The 21483-nt window shown below is 40.7% G+C and overlaps 1 protein-coding gene across 1 annotated transcript in view; it reads left to right on the top strand.

Moving 5' to 3' along the window:
• Positions 1 to 21483, top strand: part of LOC142596452 (F-BAR domain only protein 2-like) — an 89913-nt gene that overhangs the window by 49205 nt on the left and 19225 nt on the right. Inside the window, exons 11-16 of the mRNA XM_075725547.1 lie at positions 5090 to 5144; positions 6569 to 6747; positions 7332 to 7343; positions 7771 to 7795; positions 8626 to 8668; positions 9327 to 9421. Of these exons, the coding sequence (XP_075581662.1) occupies positions 5090 to 5144; positions 6569 to 6747; positions 7332 to 7343; positions 7771 to 7795; positions 8626 to 8668; positions 9327 to 9421 (409 nt within the window). The remainder of the gene's footprint in view (positions 1 to 5089; positions 5145 to 6568; positions 6748 to 7331; positions 7344 to 7770; positions 7796 to 8625; positions 8669 to 9326; positions 9422 to 21483) is intronic.

The following is a 21483-nucleotide window of genomic DNA, read 5'->3' as shown; positions in this document are numbered from 1 at the left end:
CAAAGAAGTACCCCAGAGTGCTTTTACATTTTAAGGCTAGCATCCTCTTCTAGAAGGTTGTATTTCAACTGTTTTTCATTTTTCTTGTCTTTTACTTTAAGATTTCCTTTCTGCTTCATTTTTCAAACTTGATCTAAATATTTATAGCCATCTATATTTTTATCTCTATGAGGATTTGCTTTGTATGCATCTTTGCAATAAATTACACATTTCAAGAAATTGAACTCGGAAAATTATTATTATTGCAAAAGAAAAAAAAAAAGCAACTGTCATTTTTGTTTGATTGCTAGAAAATACTGAGGACCAGCCCTCAGAAAATTCAACTTATTTAAGGTGTCCCAATTCTGATTTTTAGTTAGCTTTAGTCACTCACAGAAAACCTATATGTCTAGCTTTTATATTATTAACATGATCTTTTTTAAAATGTGCCTTTTGTTTATTTGTCAAGAATTTTAATTGTTGTTCTCTTGTATGAAAGGAATGTAAGAGAAAACCACTCTACAATTATTTATAGCTATAAGCACTGAGGTAAATATACTGAAATTTTAGAAATTAAGGATCTGGTAAGAACTGAATTCAATACTTTATCTACCAGTTCTATGTGATATTGTGGATCTTTCAACATACAGTATGTAGCCAATACCATTGGGGCCTTCTCACTAGTCCAAAATATATAATGCAGTGTGTTCTAACTTGTATTCTGTTTTCAGAAAACAAAGCAGCGAGATGGTCCTAAGAAACGTCTTTTGTACCAAAATGGAAGTTTTCAAATTTATCTTTAGCAAGCTATATGCTTGTGCTCATCCTTTTTTTGTAGCCACCAGATTATATATATTGAAAAATATAGTTTTAATGCATATAAATAAATTGCTATTTCCTGTCAATAATTTTTTGTAACTGCTATAAGGGGTTTTTATGTGATCATAAGTAGGAAGGCAGCTGTGAACTGAGAACTGGTATTTGTTAAAAAGGTTGACTGCTTCAATAAGCAGTCTCTGTTTAAATATAGATTACAGTATGTCATGAGATTCAGAATTCCTGTGCTGTTATATGTCTATCTACATATATAACTTCCATTAAGTTAAGCCTTGATAATTAAGAAAAATAGAAAGTTAACTGTGTGTACACTAGAAAGAGATAGCAACTGAAGTTTGGCTCTGTGTGCATTTATTACCTAGCAAGTTGCTCTATGGGCAAAAATAATTGTCTTGTTTCCCATGGGTTTGCCATGTCTCTAGGGATGGTCTATAGGAAGATACGAGCTCTAGTAGAAACTTTTCTTCTGGGGAAGCATTTACAAGGTTCCATTTGTGTCCAGAAAGATCTGAGTTTGGATTGCAGCCCTTCCCTTGGTTGAGATACTTGCATATCTCTCTTCTACTTGACAGCCTATTTTCATGAAGACTGTAGTAATGTTATTTTTGAGTCCTCTGTTCTGTCAAATCAATTTGAAATTGGCCAGCAAGTTCAAAAGTAATTAAGGAGGGAGCCACAGATACACAGAAAATAATGTTGAACCTTTTTTCATAGGAAACTGGAATGCAAACAAATATATCATAGAATCATAGAATGCTTTGGGTTGGAAGGGACCTTCAGAGCCCATCCAGCCCAACCCCCCTGCAGCGAGCAGGGACAGCTTTAACCAGATCAGGTCGCTCAGAGCCCCGTCCAACCTGACCTTGAATGTTGCCAGGGATGGGGCCTCCACTACCTCTGTCGAGGCATCCAAAACTTTTCATTAACCTCTTTACATATGAGTGTAGCATAATTAAGGTTATATAGAATTATACACCATTTTTATTGCTAGGGACTGATTGAAATTGGAACTTTCATACTCTAATTTGTGGAACACAAGTGTAACCTTTAGTGAAATTAAATATTTTTTTATTTGCATTTTGTAATGTTTAGTTCTGACATGTTGTGAATAGCTGCCATTGATACAGGGTACAAGGCTTTGTAGTCACAGTACAAGACAGCAGGAGCACTTTGAATACCTGATTTTCTTTCTGCAGATCTGGCAATGGAAGAAAGTGACTGGCTGCTCTTTGGTTTTGTGTCTTTTGGGTTAATAGGCACCCTAAAGAGAGGAAGCTGAGAATATGTTATACCTCTGTCTTAACCTAAGGATATACTTGAGTCAAATTTACATCTCAAATATGTCGAAAGCAGAGAGGCTCTTTTTTCTCCTGTTCAGGTTATGAGCTTCAACTACTTGCTTTGAGTTTGCTTTGGTCCTCATCTGGATGTACAGGAAGTCAGTCCAGTTCAGTAAAATGGTAGAAAGTTCATCTGGCAAAAAAACACAGTGAGCTGTTCAGCTCAGTGGTATCTTGAAGCATACTCTGAGGAAAACTTGATAAGGAGCACTTGTAACCACTGTAGATATCCCAGGAGAAGAGAAAATGGGCAGAAATCAAACTGAAGTGCAGTTAAGGTTCTTTGCTTCTTGACCCGTTGACCAACCTGTGAGCAGTGCTAACGTTGCTGAGGAAGGGCCAAATGCAGTATGCTCCACATGTTCCTCTCTTGTCCTTTGTACGTGCCTCAGAGGAACCAATGACATGGTTATGGTGTGGCTTCTTCCATTGCTTTTTGGATGTCAGATGGGACAGAGCAAGGAAACTGAGTCAAAGTATTAGAACAAGAGGAAATGGCCTCAAGCTGTGCCAGGGGAGGTTTAGATTGGATATTAGGAAAAATTTCTTCACAGAAAGGGTGGTCAAGCATTGGAACAGGCTGCCCAGAGAGGTGGTGGAGTCACCATCCCTGGAGGGGTTCAAAAAATGGGTAGATGTGGCACATTGGGACATGGTTTAGTGGGGATGGGGGTGTTGGGTTGATGGTTGGACTGATGATCTTAGAGGTCCTTTCCAACCTTAATGATTCCTAGTTTTTACTTTCATTAAAAAAATAATCCAGCCACCAAGCCAGGAAACGTGAAATTAATTATTACTCTACCCTTAACTGGTTTAGTGGTGGACTTGGCAGTGTTAGGTTAATGGTTGGACTGGATGGTCTTAAAGGTCTTTTCCAACCTAAACAATTCTATGATTCTATTGACTGAAAAAACTAAAAAATAAGTTTTGGGAATGGAATGCTCAGTCCTCATGCTTTTTGTATAGGTAGTTTTACTTCGTTATTTATTATGTCCTTATGTTTTATTTCTTTAAAAAATTATTCACCCCAGAAAGTTTGTAGAACATACTAATGCAAAGGCAGAGTTCTAAACCCTACATTTTTTATGTATATTTAAAACTGTATAATACCTTAATCAATAATGTGTTGTATTACATATGCAAACACAGGGAAAACTCTGTGGTTTTTATATGTTTAATTGCTTGATAGAACCTCTGAGAATGTGAAACCTTCTTCCAAGGAAGTCCACCTTTCCAGTGACTTCCAGAGGGTTCAAGTTGCATCCATGTTGAGCTTATTTTTACTGCAGATACTACAAATAGCATGTTTGGGTAGGGGGCTAGACCTTCATCCCCAATCATATTAATAACTACTTCTTATGGAAACCCAGAATTTGCAAAAATCTTCTTCCTCTGTGTTGAAGTTCAAAAATGACACATGTATACAGGAAGGTTGTGGTTTTTTCCTCCATTCAGTGTGGTGGGCAAATTGGGTCTTGTCTGCATTGTGTGCCTGGTACTTAAAAGATGCACTATGATCCACCACATAACATATAGTTCTGTCGTTGTAGGAGCGTGGAGAAGGGAGTAAGAATTAGTCAAGTAAATGTAAAAGCCTTCATTAACATGATATTTGTGATTATGTATCTCACCCGAAGGGCTGTGTCTTTTATCACTGTTACAAAATGTAGATTAGTAAATAAAACTCTGATGTTTCAGAAAGCAGAACTGTCCAACTGTTCAAAATGTTGAAAACAATATTTTGAAATTACTACTTAACTTGTAAGAAATACTTTTGAGGTACCATTTTGCTTGTATGTGACACAATTTGTCAATACAAAGGTACATTAAGTATCTCTTTCACCCTTTGTCATTTTTATAAGAAATTTATAACTGGTGAAATTGTTAAGACATCTGGGTTGTGGTTTTTGTAATACACTTACTGTAGCATCTCAGCAGTTCACATAGACTAACTATGCATGCAAAGTCATGAGTGGGCTTTTCTTTTTCTGTTTTGAATGGGGAAAGTATCTGTGTATCCAAGTCTATCCCTTTATATATAATATACATGAGTGTGGTTTTTTTGCACATTTTAAAAATTTAGATGATCATATTAGAGACTTGTTTCTCTCTGTCTCAAAGCACTTTTATGAAACTAAGTGCTTAGCTAAGAATTCTAAATTATTTTAAACATAATTCTCTTCAATTAATATTTAATTGCCTGCAGGACCTGAAAAACTGAACTAGTTTGAAGTTCCCAGATGCTTATTAGCTTTAAAGATCCAGGACGGTGCTGGAGATGCATAAATGAAAACTTTGGAACCAGATTTTGAGCACTTGTATTTTAAGTTTCATCCATGCATTTTAATTAATGTGGATATTCTTTGCTAAAGCAACAGTACAGGCTTGCTGTCTTTTCAAGGGGGAGAGAGGAAGTTGCAACCTGTATAACCTGGAATGCTTACATATTAAAGTACTGACTAGTACTTAGGAAAAGTTGTACTCCTGCACCATCAGAGCCTCCAGTGGCTTAGCTGGAAGAATTAGAAGTAGAAGCTGGGAAAATATTTGGGACTGAGAGGATTGTAGGCTTATTTAACACTCAGTAGTTAAGTTAAAATGCTTCTGTTGGTTTCTGATCTTTTTGATAGAATACCAGTAAAAGCAGATGCATTAAAATTTGCCAGTTTTCATAGGAAATTTGGAGGTTGTTTTGTTGCATTGTCTTCCTGAGGTATCTTATCTGTCTCTCTACTTCTGAACTATAGAGCATAACTTGAGATAACTAAGAATTAATAATGAATAACAATGACTTTCATGAGGTGTTGTAATCAAATTTTAATTTGTCAATTATATAAAATTCGTTCTGATGTAAGAACAACATTTTTTAGTTATTTGTCAATACCATCTTTTTTGTTGTATATTTTGTTTTTTGTTTGTTTTTTGTTTTTTAGAACATTCCTGATGTAGATGATGAAGGATACAGCATTAAACCAGAAGCATCACAGGATATCCTTTTTGCTATTATTGTTCCAAGTTATGTCCTGTTATTACAGTTATTTGGGATGGGGAAGTACTCATTAAAGTGTTAAGTCAAGGAAGATGATTTGTTGGAGGACGTTATTTTACCATAACGGCAGTCAGTCTTAATAAGGTCAGTCTTAAGTGTTGGAAAAACACTCATCCTAAAAATTACTGACTGACCTTTCAGTTCATGGCATTCAGGTCTAAACTGAACTTTGTCAGTAACTGTTTAATAGACCTAATACCTCAGTGGTCAGCTCATGCCACTTTACAAGAGCCACCTGATTCATAGGAAATGAATCTTGAAACTCGGTGATAACTTTCAAGGCAAGAAGTCTTTTGGTGAAATGAAAAATGACTTGTCTTTTAAAATTTTCTTTTCCAGATGTGTTCTATTTTGGGGGACAGATAGCCTGTAAGATGAAGACATTTGACTTTGTCCTCACCACGTCTCAGGGTTTCTTTCAGTTGAATTGGATTTGGAATGTCTTTAGGGTTCAGGGTTTTAATCTCTGTCAGGGAATAGTTTGAAGAGATTTCATTCAAATGGCTGGCATATTTCCAAGTGAAAATAACAGAAGTGAGGTATAGAATATGTATGCTCCCCCTAGGTGGCAAGACACACTTATGTTTCAGTAGAGGAAAATTTTCAACTTGTTTCTTCTCAAAACAACTGAATCTTTTAAGACTTAGCATAGGCCTTTCAGAGCTTTCGTTGAGTGCAGTTCCTGTGCATATAAAGAACAAAGGCTAAATTCATCCGTATATTTTGCTTATTTTGAGGGCTGAGTTGTCATTGTGATTCCTTTTTAGCCAAGGATGATAGTGCTTTAAGCGGCTGATGGGGTTTAGTTTACTGTGCAGCCTTCTGTGTAACTGGCATCCTTTGTTGCAAATTTTTCGGTGCCTCTGCAAAAAGGGGCAAGTAATGGTGGCTGCTGCTTCCTCTACTGTTATGCTTGGTACAGGTACCATGGCATTTCATTGCTAATTAAAAAGGCTAGGACTTTCCCTCACTTGGTTTAAAAGGATTTCTACAATGCATACGTTTTTCATACATGCGTTAGAATCCTTGTTGAGTCTTACAAATCATAAATTTAACATACAGAAGTGTTGCTACTGTAGAATCTTTCATTTATCCTGATGTTTTCAAATATGCAGTTGTTCAGTTATATGACATTGTGCCTTTGATAACAGAATACCATTATGAAGATGAATGGAATATAAAAACTAAATTTTAACTCGAGTTGTGAATTTTGGACAGTGGATACAATTGAAGTGTCTGTATAAGGGCACAAAGAGCTTAAGCAGCATTGTTTATCTGTGGTGTTTACTTAATATGAGCATTTTGTAGAGAGTAATTATGAAACAGATGAATTTGAAGTATCTCCACCTTAACTAAGAAAAACATACCAAAGAGAACCATTTCTATTCATCCAGTGATTCTGACTCTGAAGATGATGAACCCAGGAGGTTCCATGTAGAAATAAAACCTGTCCAGCCAAATAATAGCTCTCAATATACCATGCCTTCCTTGGATGAATTAAAAGTATCTATAGGGAACATCGCTCTTTCTCCAGCAATATCTGTAAGTAATTTTGTTCCTTGTATTTTTAACGAGTAGAGAAGAAAAGGAATCTTTAGTGTTAACATATATTTTGCTGTTCAGACTTTATTCTAGGTTAAAGTTCAATGATTCTTTTTTTCTTGTGCACTAGGTCATCTTTGATACACTTTATTGCAATGTAATGTTAAGTTAAAATCTGAAAAGGGAGAATTACTTTACTTTGAGTCTTGGGAGTGCTCAGTCCTTGTCTTTCTGCTGTTGTCACCACAAGACATTTGAATACATATGGAGTTAGCTGAGCATGGCTTTTAACATAGTTTACTAATTTGTTTTCAATAATATACAAACCTTTAAAACAGATCATATAATGCGGATACATATAACTTTTACGGTGCAGTTTTATTGTATGCTGCCAAACCACAGAGTGATCCTTTATACCATGGGATGATATTACAAATAAATAGTATTAAAATATGCTAGTACAATATTCAGATCAGAATATAGATGGTTCTGATTTTAAGGACAATATTATGCATATTAAAATATTAATGATGATTTTTCTCACACACACACCCCCCCCCCCCCCCCCCATGTTTTGAAAGCAGAAACACAGTTATGTAAGTACAAAATGGCTTTTTTATTCACATTTTTAGATTAAAACCAAGTAAGTGTAGTACATGAGAAAGTTATTGGGGAAAACCTTAGGAATGTTTCTATTCTTACCTGTCAGGCATACCACGTGATATAAGCTGTTTAATTTTACTGGCCCAGGCTGTCAAGGGATTTAGTCGTACTGTTGCCTTTGTCAGCTCCACAGTCTTCATTCCTGCCTTTTCTTACTGGTGTGGTGGGCATGCACTAGTTGCTCTGCCCTGGCTCATGTTCTGGTCTTCTGCAAGATCCAGAATGTTCTGCCTGGCATTGAAAGCAAAATATCGCATGGAAAGTTGAGTGGAAATAAGAACCCTGGGACTATTAAGTGTTTTATTTGACAGTTTGGTAAAATAATTTATTCTTATGGGTTTTGTTTTTTTTCTGTTTCAGGCACAAATCAATCAAAATTCATCCAGTAAGTGTGACTATTTAGCTTTTAGTCTATTTATGTTAGTTTTTTAACATAGCATGAAAATATTATTTTTTTTATTGTTGAAAAAATTAACTTATTAAGTATTTGTATTTGAAGTAGAAAAAAATATTTCTCTTGTCAGTTCTAGGTACCTTTATGATATTTGCCTTTGAACTACTCACAATAAATTCAAAGGACAAAATTAAGTTATTTGGTCAAAATTTCAAAGCAGCTAGTAGAAGCCACCCAAAGATGACATCTTTTTCTGTATACTCAGCTGTTCCCTGTTCTGGGAAACAGATGAGGCTGTCTGTGACAGTGATGAGGAACAAATCCAAGAGCCAAATGTGTGTGTGTGGGAATCCAATGGAAATGACTCGTGTAAGTTCTTAAAACCCTTCCTCCTGCTCAAGTTGAGTATCATCCACAATACAGCAAAGCACACTCTCTCTGTTTTATAGTAAAAAACACAAAACATGGCCATGGAGATAGAGTATAGAGCATTAGTCTCTATCCTTTAGGGTTTTTCTCAGTGGGAAACCAAGCCAGGTTTCCTGAAGAAGAATATTGATGTAAACAGTATAATTTAAGGAAGAAATTTCAAGTGACCCATACTTCCTCCTGAAATGCATTGATCTGTTTAGTCCTCTCCTTTTAGAAGGTATTTCAGGAGCATCTGAATTTATATTATCAGAGATAATGCATTTTCTCTTCTCCATTTTAATAATTCATAATTAGTTTTGAACTGCAACTATTAACATTTACTATCTTTTTATAGTGAAGCTGAAAGATTTTTATTTTAGAGTGGTGATAATACTGTGTCTTTTGCTTAGGTGAAGAGTTAACAAAATCAAAGCTTTCTACTCCAGCTAATAAGTAAGTTCAACTTTTAAAATTATATTAAGTGTAGTTTTGGGGGAATTTGGTCTTATTTTGATCTAAGACTCCGAGACTCATTTGAAATATCAGTCGACTGCTATTTTAAGTCAGGCATCTATTGCATCGTAAGAGTTAAGGAGTAATTATGCAACAATGGAGATTTCTATTCGCTTGTTTTCCCTTTCTAATGCATTTGCTTCATTGTGATCTGTCTCAATTGATATTTATAATTATGTGATTTAAAAATATTGTTTTTTATTAAAATTTCAGGTTTTAAATAAGATGGGTTTAGTTTCCATCATATAGTGTTCCATTGTAAAGTGTTTAAGATTACAAGCCCCAAATTTGGACAGGTCTGTATGCATTGCCCATATATGTATATACTGAAACAAATTGATTTGTAGACGTATGTCTTGTTGAAAATGAAAATAATTTACTGACATTATGAAATATGTCCACACACACTTGCACCAAGGTATCAGTTCAGATAGTTTCCTTATGTGTAAATCAGTTCCTTGACCTGCAATTTGTAAGTACTTTTAATTTTTAGATGCAAAGATTAACTAATACAGAAGATGAATTACCAAAGTTGTAATTTTATTTTTATGACTATGTACATCTTTCATTAATATTTCAATTGTATCTCTTACTATAGAAAGGGGAACAGTGACCTTCTGACATGGGATCCACTCTTTAGCAGTTCTCTTGAATCTTCCTCTTCAGCTTCCTTGGCATCCTCATCCTCCTCAGGTAAAATATTTGATAGTAGAAAATGTTTTCTGCATATTCTTCAGGATGTTCTGTTGTTGCTTTTTTAGTCATTGCAAGGGGATGTGCTTTGACTGTTGAAATGAAAGAATTTTGTAAAGCAGTATCCTATGTTATGAGTAATACACAACTCAGGGTGCAGTATGTCAGGCTTTCAAGCTAGGGTGCAAGAGGGAAGAGAGAACACTAGAAACCTTAGGAAAATTCTATCTTGCTTTTGTCTTTTTTTTCTCTCCTCTCCTTTTACAAAAAATTATCATCTATGCTGGAGGAAGAATATAATCCTATTGTTTTAGTTGGTAAAGTTGGGAAATTAAATGGAGGTTGTCACAGCAACTGAGAGATGCTGAGCTTGCACTGTGAATAGGGATGGGTTTCTTCTTTCCAGGAAAGCCTGTTGAGCTATATAGTACAAAGCCACTGTGGAGCTTTGCTGTGAGGAATTTGTTTCCTGTAGGAAACCATGAATCTGTTAGGAGATGTGTGGGAGTGGGAGAAAAATGGCAGGACTGAGACTGGAATTAAGGAGGAGTTCCTGGTACCACCTGAGAGTAGGTGTATTGGGAGGAAGAGGGTACGCTGATGAGAGGAGTATGGGAGGTGAGGGGAGGGGGCAGATACTGCATGGGAATTTTGGGTGTGGGATTTTGGAGGATATTAGTGTGGGGAGGACACTGGCAGGCTTTCCTGAAACTTGGTCGGGGTGGGGGGTGGGGGGGGGTGGTGTGTGTTACAGAAATAGGCAATATTGATTTTTACATTCAAAAGGCAGCAAGAGAGAAGGGAAGCAAAATAGCATGTGAGTGGGTATGTGTGTTGAAAAGGCTGAGAGCAGATGTTGAGAAACTAGTTCAGAAAGAGGAAGGAAAGACCAAAACAAAAACAGATATTAGGGCTATGTTAGGACCTGCTTACTAAAAGTATTTACTTAAATAATTTATGTTGATTATCTCAGGGGATTTAAGGTGGAATCTACTATTTACTAACAGTAGCAGATACACTGTTTCATAGTTCTCTTCAGTCTACCTACTGTATGTCTCTCTTCCAACCCCTACTGTCTTAATGTAGAGACTCTTCTCCCATGTGCCTGAGAAAGGAAGTGTTCACTGTTTCTTTTAACTAGGTATTCCTATTCAAAAAATCATAATAGACCTTACTTCTTTATTCGTGATCATGGATTTCTACCTGTTTTCATCTGTACTTGATCATACAGGTTGAAGAACAGTAAAAAAGAGTATATATATCAATAGGAGAATTCTGTACAACTAGTGCTAATTCTTCTTGGCCTTAGTAATGTCCTTTTAGCAGCAACCAGCATTGCTACGTAACACTTAAGGTTTTAAGTGGAACTTATTCCTCCACTACAAATTAATGTTCCTTAAAAGTTATGTTTTATAACAAATCTAGCTTACAGAAATCATTAGACTGTTTCTTCCTCACTTAGGTATCCAGTCAAGATTATTGGCTAGTGGATCCACATTTGTAACATATTTAAGGATAAATTTTATATATATATTTATATATATATAATTAATAGTAAGACCAGTTGTTCTCTGGGTACCCAGCCCCCTGAACCAGAAGACAGGGACAGAGAGCAGAATGAAGCCCCCATAGTCCAAGGGGAAATGGTTAACGACCTGCTACACCACTTAGACACACACAAGTCTATGGGGCCGGATGGGATCCACCCAAGGGTACTGATGGAGCTGGCAGAAGCGCTCACCAAGCCACTTTCAGTCCTTTATCAGCAGTCCTGTCTAACTGGGGAGGTCCCAGTTGACTGGAGGTTAGCAAATGTGACGCCCATCTACAGGAAGGGCCAGAAGGAGGACCCGGGGAACTACAGGCCTGTCAGCCTGACCTCGGTGCTGGGGAAGGTCAGGGAGCAGATCATCCTGAGTGCCATTATGCAGCATGTACAGGCCACCCAGGTGATCAGGCCCAGTCAGCATGGGTTCATGAAAGGCAGGTCCTGCTTGACCAACCTGATCTCCTTCTATGACCTGATGACCCGCCTGGTGGATGAAGGAAAGGCTGTGGATGTTGTCTACCTGGACTTTAGTAAAGCCTTTGACACCATCTCCCACAGCATTCTCCAGGAGAAACTGGCTGCTCATGGCTTGGACAGGTGTACTCTTCGCTGGGTAAAAAACTGGCTGGATGGCCGGGCCCAAAGAGTTGTGGTGAATGGAGTTAAGTCCAGTTGGTGACTGGTCACGAGCGGTGTTCCCCAGGGCTCTGTTTTGGGGCCAGCCTTGTTTAATATCTTTATCAATGATCTGGATGAGGGGATTGAATGCACCCTCAGTAAGCTTGCAGACGACACCAAACTGGGTGGGAGTGTCGATCTGCTGGAGGGTAGGATGGCCCTGCAGAGGGACCTGGACAGGCTGGACCGATGGGCCGAGGCCAACTGTATGAGGTTCAACAAGGCCAAGTGCCGGGTCCTGCACTTGGGTCACAACAACCCCATGCAGCGCTCCAGGCTTGGGGAAGAGTGGCTGGAAAGCTGCCTAGTTGTCTTGGGTTTGTGTGGCAAGGTTTTGGTAGCAGGGGGGCTACAGGGGTGGCTTCTGTGAGTAGCTGCTAGAAGCTTCCCCTATGTCTGACAGAGCCAATGATAGTGTCACGACCTGAACTGGGCTGTCCAGAGAGGATCGTGGAGGTTCTGTGATTTCCTTGGGCTAAATTAAGGTGAAACAACACCAAAGGACCAATTAAACACTTTATTGATGGTAAACACCAACCTGAACTTGAAAGCACCACGATATGCAGAGAATAAGGGAGACCCTCCCATTGAGTCACGAGGCTCAGAACAGACCCCCTTGCTTTCTAAACTCCTTCTCAGAGATGAGTCTGGGTGCGGCTGGGTCCAATCTTAGTCTCAGACTTGGTAATAAGGAGGCAACCCGAACCAGGAAAGCGCAACGATAGGCAACGTGGGTTCTAATTCAAATACTTATAAGAGGAAAGGAAAAGGAAGGAAGAAAGAGGAGAGAGAGAGAGAGAGATCACCACCCTTGGATCCCGCGATGTCGATGGTAAATGGAGCAGCCCTCTGGCAGTGGGCGCACTGCTCTTGGAGCGCAGGGCCTCCGGCTGTGCCAGCAGCACCGGTAGTGGGGGGGGAGGCAGGTCTGGAGCAGCAGCCATGTGGAGTCCTGCAGTGGTGGGGCTGCACACGTGGCTCCTCGGAGTTGTGCCTTTGATAGGCCAGTCCCCGCCTCTAGTCTCGCCCCCTTGAGGCTTATTCCAGAATGTTCTCCATCTTCTGTGCAGGCGCCACTGGGGGGGGTGGTCGCGAGGGGTCTTTCGGGTGGTCATGAGCCCCTTGCTCAAATGAACTCCGCAGGACCTTTGGCCATCACAGGGCGGAACTGCACACCCTCTGACATGCCTCCTGGCACCAGGCCAATTGCCTTCTCACCTGTGGTGTTATGAAGATCCCAATTTATCACTGTGGAGACCTTAACTTGTCTCTTTGCAGACCTTAACTTGCCTCACCACAATGTTTGAGACTTTAACCCTTTCAGCCTCTCACAGCTAGCGAGCTCAAAGATGAACCCGCCGCTGGCCAAGGCCGAGCCAGTCAGCGACAGTGGTAGTGCCTCTGTGATAATATATTTAAGAAGGGGATTTAAAAAAAAAAAAAGCAACCAGACGCAAACTGCAGCTGGAGTGAGGAGTGCGAATATGTGAGAGGAACAACCCTGCAGACACCAAGGTCAGTGCAGAGGAGGGGAGGAGGTGCTCCAGGCGCCGGAGCAGAGATTCCCCTGCAGCCCCTGGTGATGACCATGGTGAGGCAGCTGTGCCCCTGCACCCATGGAGGAGCCCATGCTGGAGCAGGGGGATGTGCCCGAAGGAGCCTGTGACCCTGTTACCTGGAAATAAAGCTCCTGAAAACAAAAACGGTTTTGAAAGGAGATATTGCTTTATTCTGCGTAGGGTGCAAGGTGGAAGAGTTCCACAAATCAAGCACACCAAGTTCGGAATCTGTGCTCTTATTTATACATTGAATATACAATCTCCACACCTTTCTAATACATAATCATTAACCTGTCTTCGTGCGCTCATCTTCATTGGTTAACAGTTTACTCGCATAGTCTTTAAAGCCATAGTGTGTCTTTAATTCACTGTGCTTGCGCAGGAGGGGTGTGGGGGGGTGCTTGCTTCAGTCCCTAATCAGGTCGGTGGTCGCGATCTCCCCCTGCCCGAATTACCTCTTAGCCAGTTTCTCCTATTATGTGCATGCCCCTTTTGTTCTGCCATCCCCTTATCTTTGAAGGTATGCAACCATCCGCTTAGCCATCCTCCCTTCCTCCTTACATTTTATCAATGTAGCAAAATATGCATTACTTCACTGCTACTCAAGGACTATATTTCATTAGTATAACGAGATCTACTACTTAAAGGCATAGGACCACATTTCATTAGTATAACAAAACCTACTACCAAAATCTACTACTTAAAGGCAACAACCCCGCGGGGGACCCACGCTGGAGCAGTTCATGAAGAACTGTAGCCCGTGGGATGTGTTAAAGGAGTGGCCGCTGCCCGAGCCTTCACCCACCATTCAGGGAGTCGCACACACACCACCCGAGACTCTAACTGCTCGGACTGGAGTCCCTTGGCAGCGGCAGCTCCATTTAGCTGACAGGTGCCCCTTTTTGGCTCCCCATGCACTCACTCACTCACTCACTCTTGGACGTTGTCGTGGTTTAGCCCCAGCCAGCAACTAAGCACCACGCAGCCGCTCTCTCACTCCCCCTACCCCGCTGGGATGGGGGAGAGAATCGGAGGAGTAAGAGTGAGAAACACTCCTGGGTTGAGATAAGAACAGTTTAATAATTGAAATAAAGTAAAATAGTAATGCTAATAGTAACAGTATAATAATGATAATAATAATAATGATACACGAAGCAAGTGATGCACAATGCAATTGCTCACCACCCGCCGACCGATACCCAGACAGTTCCCGAGCAGCGATCGCTGCTCCCCGGCCAACCCCCCCAGTTTATATACTGAGCATGACGTCATATGGTATGGAATAGCCCTTTGGTCAGTTTGGATCAACTATTCTGGCTGTGCCCCCTCCCAGTTTCTTGTGCGCCTGGCAGAGCATGGGAAGCTGAAAAAGTCCTTGACTAGCATAAGCAGTACTCAGCAACAACTAAAAACATCAGCGTGTTATCAACATTCTTCTCCTACTAAATCCAAAACACAGCACTATGCCTGCTGCTAGGAAGAAAATTAACTCTATCCCAGCCGAAACCAGGACAGACGTGTTCTCTCCCCTCAGGCTCGACCCTAGGTTTCCCCGAAGCAGAGCCTTCAACACAACATATGCCAGGCAGATTTATTGAGTGGTACAGCAGTAAATGACAGCTTGGGCTGGGTGCCTCCAGAGAGGGACACTGAACAAAGAAATCCCTGGGCAATTATACCCTTACCATTTAAGTTCCCCTCCCCTCACGCGATGGTTCAGTCCAATAGCAATATTTGGGTCTGGGGTCTCCTTGTTCTTTATTGGATCCTTTGTCCTTCTTGTCCTTCTCTTATCTTAATGGATACAGCTTCTGCTAATGGTTCTGACTACCTTATCTTTCTGGTTTGCACTGGTTTCAGGGCCTTCTTTCATGAAGTTAAGTGGGAGTTCAGCATACAGTCAGCATATCTAGGTGAAAGTTCACAGTTTGCAGCCCAAGGCTTTAACAGGCCGTGCTACTAACACTTTGTATTAGACTCTGTTTGAGCTAGGTAATGCCTTCTGCAACAGGAAGGACCCACTTCGGAGAAGTTCCTGGAGGACTGTCTCCCGTGGGAGGGACCCCACACTGGAGCAGGGGAGGAGTGTGAGGAGTCCTCCCCTGAGGAGGAAGGAGCACAAAGACAACGTCTGATGAACTGACCGCAACCCCCATTCTCCGTCTCCCTGCGCTGCTTGGGGGGAGGAGGTAGAGAAATTGGGAGTGAAGTTCAGCCCGGGAAGAAGGGAGGGGTGGGGGGAAGGTGTTTTGTGATTTGGTGTTTATTTCTCATTACCCTACTCAGTTTTGATTGGTAATAAATTAAACTGATTTCCCCAAGATGAGTCTGTTTTGCCTGTGATAGTAATTGGTGAGTGATCTCTCCCTGTCATTATCTCGACCCATGAGCTTTTTAGTTATATTTTCTCTCCCCGTCAAGTTGCGAAGGGGAGTGATAGAGCAGCTTTGGTGGGCACTTGGCATCCAGCCAGGGGCAACCCACCACACCAGCAGAAAAGGACCTGGGGGGGTTGGTCAACAGCCAGCTGAATATGAGCTAGTGGTGTGCCCACGTGGCCAAGGCAGCCAACAGCATCCTGGCTTGTATCAGGAATAGTGTGGCCAGCAGGAGCAGGGAGGTGATTGTCCCCCTGTACTCGGCGCTGGTGAGGCCGCACCTGGAATACTGTGTCCAGTTTTGGGCCCCTCAGTACAAGAAAGACCTTGAGGTGCCGGAGCGTGTCCAGAGAAGGGCAAGGAAGCTGGTGAAGGGTCTGGAGCACAGGGCTGATGGGGAGCGGCTGAGGGAACTGGGGTTGTTTAGCCTGGAGAAGAGGAGGCTGAGGGGAGACCTTATCGCTCTCTACAAGTGCCTGACAGGAGGGGGCAGGGAGGTGGGTGTTGGTCTCTTCTCCCATGTAGTCAGCGATAGGACAAGAGGAAATGGGCTCAAGCTGCGCCAGGGGAGGTTTAGATTGCATATTAGGAAAAATTTCTTCATGGAAAGGGTAGTCAAGCATTGGAACAGGCTGCCCAGAGAGGTTGGTTGAGTCCCCATCCCTGGAGGTATTTAAAAGACATGTAGATGTGGTGCTTAGGGACATGGTTTAGTGGTGGACTTGGCAGTGCTAGGTTAATGGTTGGACTTGATGATCTTAAAGGTCTTTTCCAACCTAAATGATTCTGTGGATATGCTGAAAAGAAGTTGTGCGTTCTCAAAATAATCTGTTTTTGCTAGCTGCATTATTGCTTTGATATGGTGTTGGAGTCTGTAGAGGAAGGCAAAGGATACTTAATTTGTTGTACTGGCGGTTGTCACTATATCCATTTCTTTATTGTTGCGCCTGGATAGAAGGCTGAAGCAGGTTAGGAAATGTTCATACAGTTCCTCCTGTCAGCAGAACTTTGGACAGAGTAGCCTCTGGCTGATGAGCAGTGACAGGTAATTGGGATCCATAACATCCTCTGTAGCTATCTGGGGGCAGTCATCTACCCAAGGCCTCATAACTGAAAGTGGATTATACAGGGACCTCTATATTTCATTGAAATTGGTGGAATATAGTGCCCTGCGGGCATAAGTAAATTTTAGTTATGAAACATCTGTGCCTTGGCAGACTTTATCTCCTAAATAATTATTTAAAGCAGTGTTGTTCTAGGAGTTAACTAAGCTGTGTACATTTGTGAAATTATCTATAGAATCCAAGTGTTCTAAAATGTTCTAAAGTATAACAAATTACTAATACATTTGTGAAAAAAAAAATACTGAATCGGTATATTTCATATTGCAGACAACTTTGATCTTGATTGTATTTTCCTTGAAATCAGTGTTTTATCTTCAACTTGAAGGTCAGTATAGATAAGCTGATGCTTAAAGCTTTTGAAAATCTCAAGCCGAAATTACTTAAATTACTTATTTTGTATCCAGAATATATACGTCATGATCTAGCATGTCCTACAGATACTTTTTACTGTTAAAACATTTCTTTAGATATTGTTTTGTAACTGTGAGTTAATCATTGAACACCTAAACTACCATGGTATTTGAGCAGACAATGGTTTATGCAGCATAGAAGTAAACTTTGGTCATCTGTGAATAATCCTGCTTTATTAGAAGTTTAAGCTAACTTTATCTTGAACAAGCACAACAAACATTTTTTAGGCAGCTATTGATATTATAAAAATGCTTCTTTTTATTTATCTTCCTCATTTTCATCCATGTGTATTTTTAGGTCTTGCATGTTTCCACATTGTTTTTGTATAGGATTTGTAGTAGTATTTCAAAACCTTTGAATGATATTTAAAATACCTGTTAGAAAGGGAAAGCTGTGTTAAATCTCTGTTTATTTGGGCTTGGAGAATATATTTGTTCATGACAAAAGGACAACTGTAGAGAGGACACCTATACTTTTGATCTGAACTTTTAACCGTGTTGCTCTCTTTTTAATTTTGTATGCCGTTCTGCTGCTGTTCCTAGCTTTGCCAATCTGCAAGATGTTGAGAATTTACTAACCTTGTATTTGCTGCTTCTGTTGTCATCTACTGCAACAGGCAACAGCCAAGTGCAGGGAATACTTGTGGAAAACTCCTGTTTTCCAGCAGCCTGAAGACTCTAGGATGAGAGAGGAAATAAACTGGGGCAGATGATGACTCATACATACAGTTACTCACTAGATGTGGATTGATACAGACAGAAGAATATCATACAAGATCTCATGACTGCATTGTCTTCATTCATTCACTGGACAGCAATTTATGTTGGGTCTTCCCATTACAGATGTTAAGGGTAAGAGGATAAAAATGTTTGGAAGGAACAGAGAAGGGTAGGTTTGATTAAATAACTTTGAAAGAAATGAAAAGCAGAAAGCTGTGGAGAGGAAATAAACGTGGAATAGGACACAAGGAGGAAAAGACAAAGATGAGAGAAAGTGAAACCATGACAGGGAAGAAGTTAGAGGAATAAGGAAAGTCATGAGAAGTAAGTATTCTAAGTAGGGCCTTAAGGGGAGAGAAACAGAATAAATTACTTGTCGGCTTATTTAAAAAATGGAAAATGACATGGTTAACAGTATGAATGAAGTACATGTGATATGTGGCTGGGGTTTTTTCTTTTATTTGTAAGTGGTTTGATTTTTAGCCTAGTAGAGCAGTTATTTTTCATGCTGGCTAGTAATCCTCATGCAGTGGATATTGAATATGTTTTTGAAGTCTGGATTTATATTGAAATTTTTATCATTTCAGTGTTGCTCCTAGTTTCAGTTCTTCCCTTTTCCTTCAGCTACACTGAAAGAGCATAATAGGAGCTCCTCCTCATCTACCACTGTTTTGCCTGGGTGTAGAGTATCTCAGTCTTTGCTTAGATGCCAGACAGATTCTGGGCCTAGAAGCCCATCTTCACCAGACTTTACCATTACCGCTTTGTGCAAATCTGGTGTTACAGCAGCACCATCAGGGAGTACTGGTACTTTATCCTCTGTTTCATGGTCTCTGAGTCAGTGGATTTCCTTTGCTGATGAACTTCTTGCCATTAGATGCACAAGCGCAGACAAGAAGGAGCCTCAAAGACTGTATTTTAAAACTGAAAATGCCTGCCTTGCCTCTTCTGCTTTGCTTGGGAATTCTTCGAAGACCTGTGCTTCTGAGGATCCAAGTGACATTTTCAATAATACTCTATTCTACGAACAATTATTCATTGAAGAAACTGGCACTGCTGCTGAAATTTCTTCTGCATCATCTTTGGCACTACTGGACTATAGTTGTTGTGGTTTAACTCCAGCCAGCAACTAAGCCCCACCCAGCTGCTCACTCACTCCCCCCACAATGGGATGGGGGAGGGAATCAGAAGGGCAAAAGTGAGAAAACTTATGGGTTGAGATAAAGACAGTTTAATAGGTAAAGCAAAAGCTGCACACACAAGCAAAGCAAAGCAAGGAATTCATTCGCTGCTTCCCATGGGCAGGCAGGTGTTCAGCCATCTCCAGGAAAGCCGGGCTCCATCACGCGTAACGGTGACTTGGGAAGACAAACGCCATCACTCCAAACGTCCCCCTTTCCTCCTTCTTCCCCCAGCTCTATGTGCTGAGCATGATGTCATACGGTGTGGGACATCCCTTTGGTCAGTCGGGGTCAGCTGTCCCGGCTGTGTCCCCTCCCAGCTCCTTGTGCCCCCCAGCCTGCTCGCTGGTGGGGTGGGGTGAGGAGCAGAAAAGGCCTTGACTCTGTGTAAGCCCTGCTCAGCAATAGCTAAAACATCCCTGTGTTACCAACACTGTTTCCAGCACAAATCCAAAACACAGCCACATACTAGCTACTGGGAAGAAAATTAACTGTCCCAGCCAAAACCAGCACAATAGTTTAGTGTCGTCTTGTGTTCATACAAATAAGGGTATGTGTCACGAATGCAGGTTTGTGAATCCTGCAGATTATGTTAATTTATCGTGAATGAGTGACTTTACACAGTTTGATTCAGTAGCAGTTTAGAATTTACTTGCAGCAAATCGCAGGATTTGACTGTAACATTTTAATAGCACTCAGGCATCAGGGATTAACAGAGTGATTAGACAAAATTGATCAAAACAGTGACTTAGTTACAGTTTCCAAGATGGCAAGGTTCACTCTATTACTACGTGGAAGCGCATAAAGGAAAATTCAGTTACACTGAGTTGGAATGATTCACAGAGAGATAGTGTATGCAGGGGATAAGGAGGACCCTCCCGTTGAGTCACGAGGTTCAGAACAGACCCCCTTGCTTTCTAAACTCCTTCTCAGGGAGGAGTCTGGGTGCGGCTGGGTCCAATCTTAGTCTCAGACTTGGTCAACAGTTTATAGGAATAAGGATAATGCAGCAGTATAAGACTCGGTTTGAAATTAAATGGTACATCTGCAGACTACTTAAACTGATTCACACCTGCATACACACAGACATGAATACATATATATCTGGTATACCTGTTAAAAATTCCCCTCGAGTTCAGTGAAATACTCACATCAAATGTCTTGGCATTTCTCAGCGGGCGAGGGTTGAGCCTCGAGGAGTGAAGGGTTTCAGCCCAGGCTCCACTGTCGGTCTTCGGCAATGGATCTCTGGTTGTAGCAAACTTTCAGAGTTTGCTGGCTCTGAGAGGCGCCCTGCTCAGAGGGAGGTGCTGGTGCAGCCCGCACCAGTCCAGGAGAGCTCCAAGGGCCTCACTTAGGACTGCTGTTTATAGGATTGTGAGGTGATTGGCTTTAGTCATTGTAAATCTCCATCCGAGCCACAATCCGGGTCAATAATTACTGCTCTGTTTCAAAGCTGTCAGGGGTAACGTGATTGTTCTCACTCCCTGCTTCAACCATGTAAGAGTTTCTGGTACAATTAAGGCGCACCTAACTGACCAACTCGCTACACAAGGTCACGGTCTGGCAGGAATCCCTGAGGTTGGAAAGCAGTTGAAGAGAGAAAAGGTGGGGGGGGGTGCACCACCACAGTATGGCAAGCATGAATTGTGTACTGCTCTTTGCTGATAACTGACTCCAAAAAGCAAGCTTTGGACTGATTTTTTTTGTAGTTGTTACTATTGCTTACTTTATGTTAAAATTAACTCATCTTCTTACTTACAGTGTACTAAACTGCTTGTTAGCACCAACTTCCTTCAAAGTTAGGACAATGAAATAAATATTCACCTTGAAATAAGAAAAAATTAAATTATTTAATTAAAGGCATTGTTTTTTCTTAACTGTGCAGAGCTTTGCTTTTCTAGAAATAAGTATGTATAGATGTTTTCAGATTAAATACAGTTAAATAAATTGGATTTAAAACTGTTCCTTTTTAACACCCAGTATTTTGAAGCATGAATGATATTGTGGTAATGCTACATACTAAGAGGGCAAACAAAAACTGCATTTGAGCAAGTGGACTCACTGAATACCTGTGATACTGCAGCAGACTACTCAATGTTTAGCATGCAGTGTCTTCCTGGGGCATAACAGGAATTTTAAAGGAATGACTGATATTTCAAAAGTGAGTTTACTTGGGGACATTTGAGTTTGCAACTATTAAGGTGGATGTGGTCAGTATTAGCCTAATTTCTTTCTTCCCAAGTCAGTGATGAAACTCCCATACTTCAATGACGGCAGAGTTATGCTGAATGCCTGAGAAAATCCCATACTTAAAAGTTACATTTTTAAATAACATTAACTGATTTAATTAAAAAAAAGAACCATCCAGAATAATTTGAGGGAGATGATAGGATGTGTTGCAACGACATAGTCATATAGTAGGGTTTCAGTCTATTTTGTGGTTAATTTTAGATCTGGCAT

Source organism: Pelecanus crispus, chromosome W, assembly GCF_030463565.1.
Source record: "Pelecanus crispus isolate bPelCri1 chromosome W, bPelCri1.pri, whole genome shotgun sequence".
Taxonomy (NCBI): Eukaryota; Metazoa; Chordata; class Aves; order Pelecaniformes; family Pelecanidae; genus Pelecanus; species Pelecanus crispus.
The sequence above is the reverse complement of the archived record's forward strand: the minus strand, read 5'-3'. Positions and strand labels throughout refer to the sequence as shown.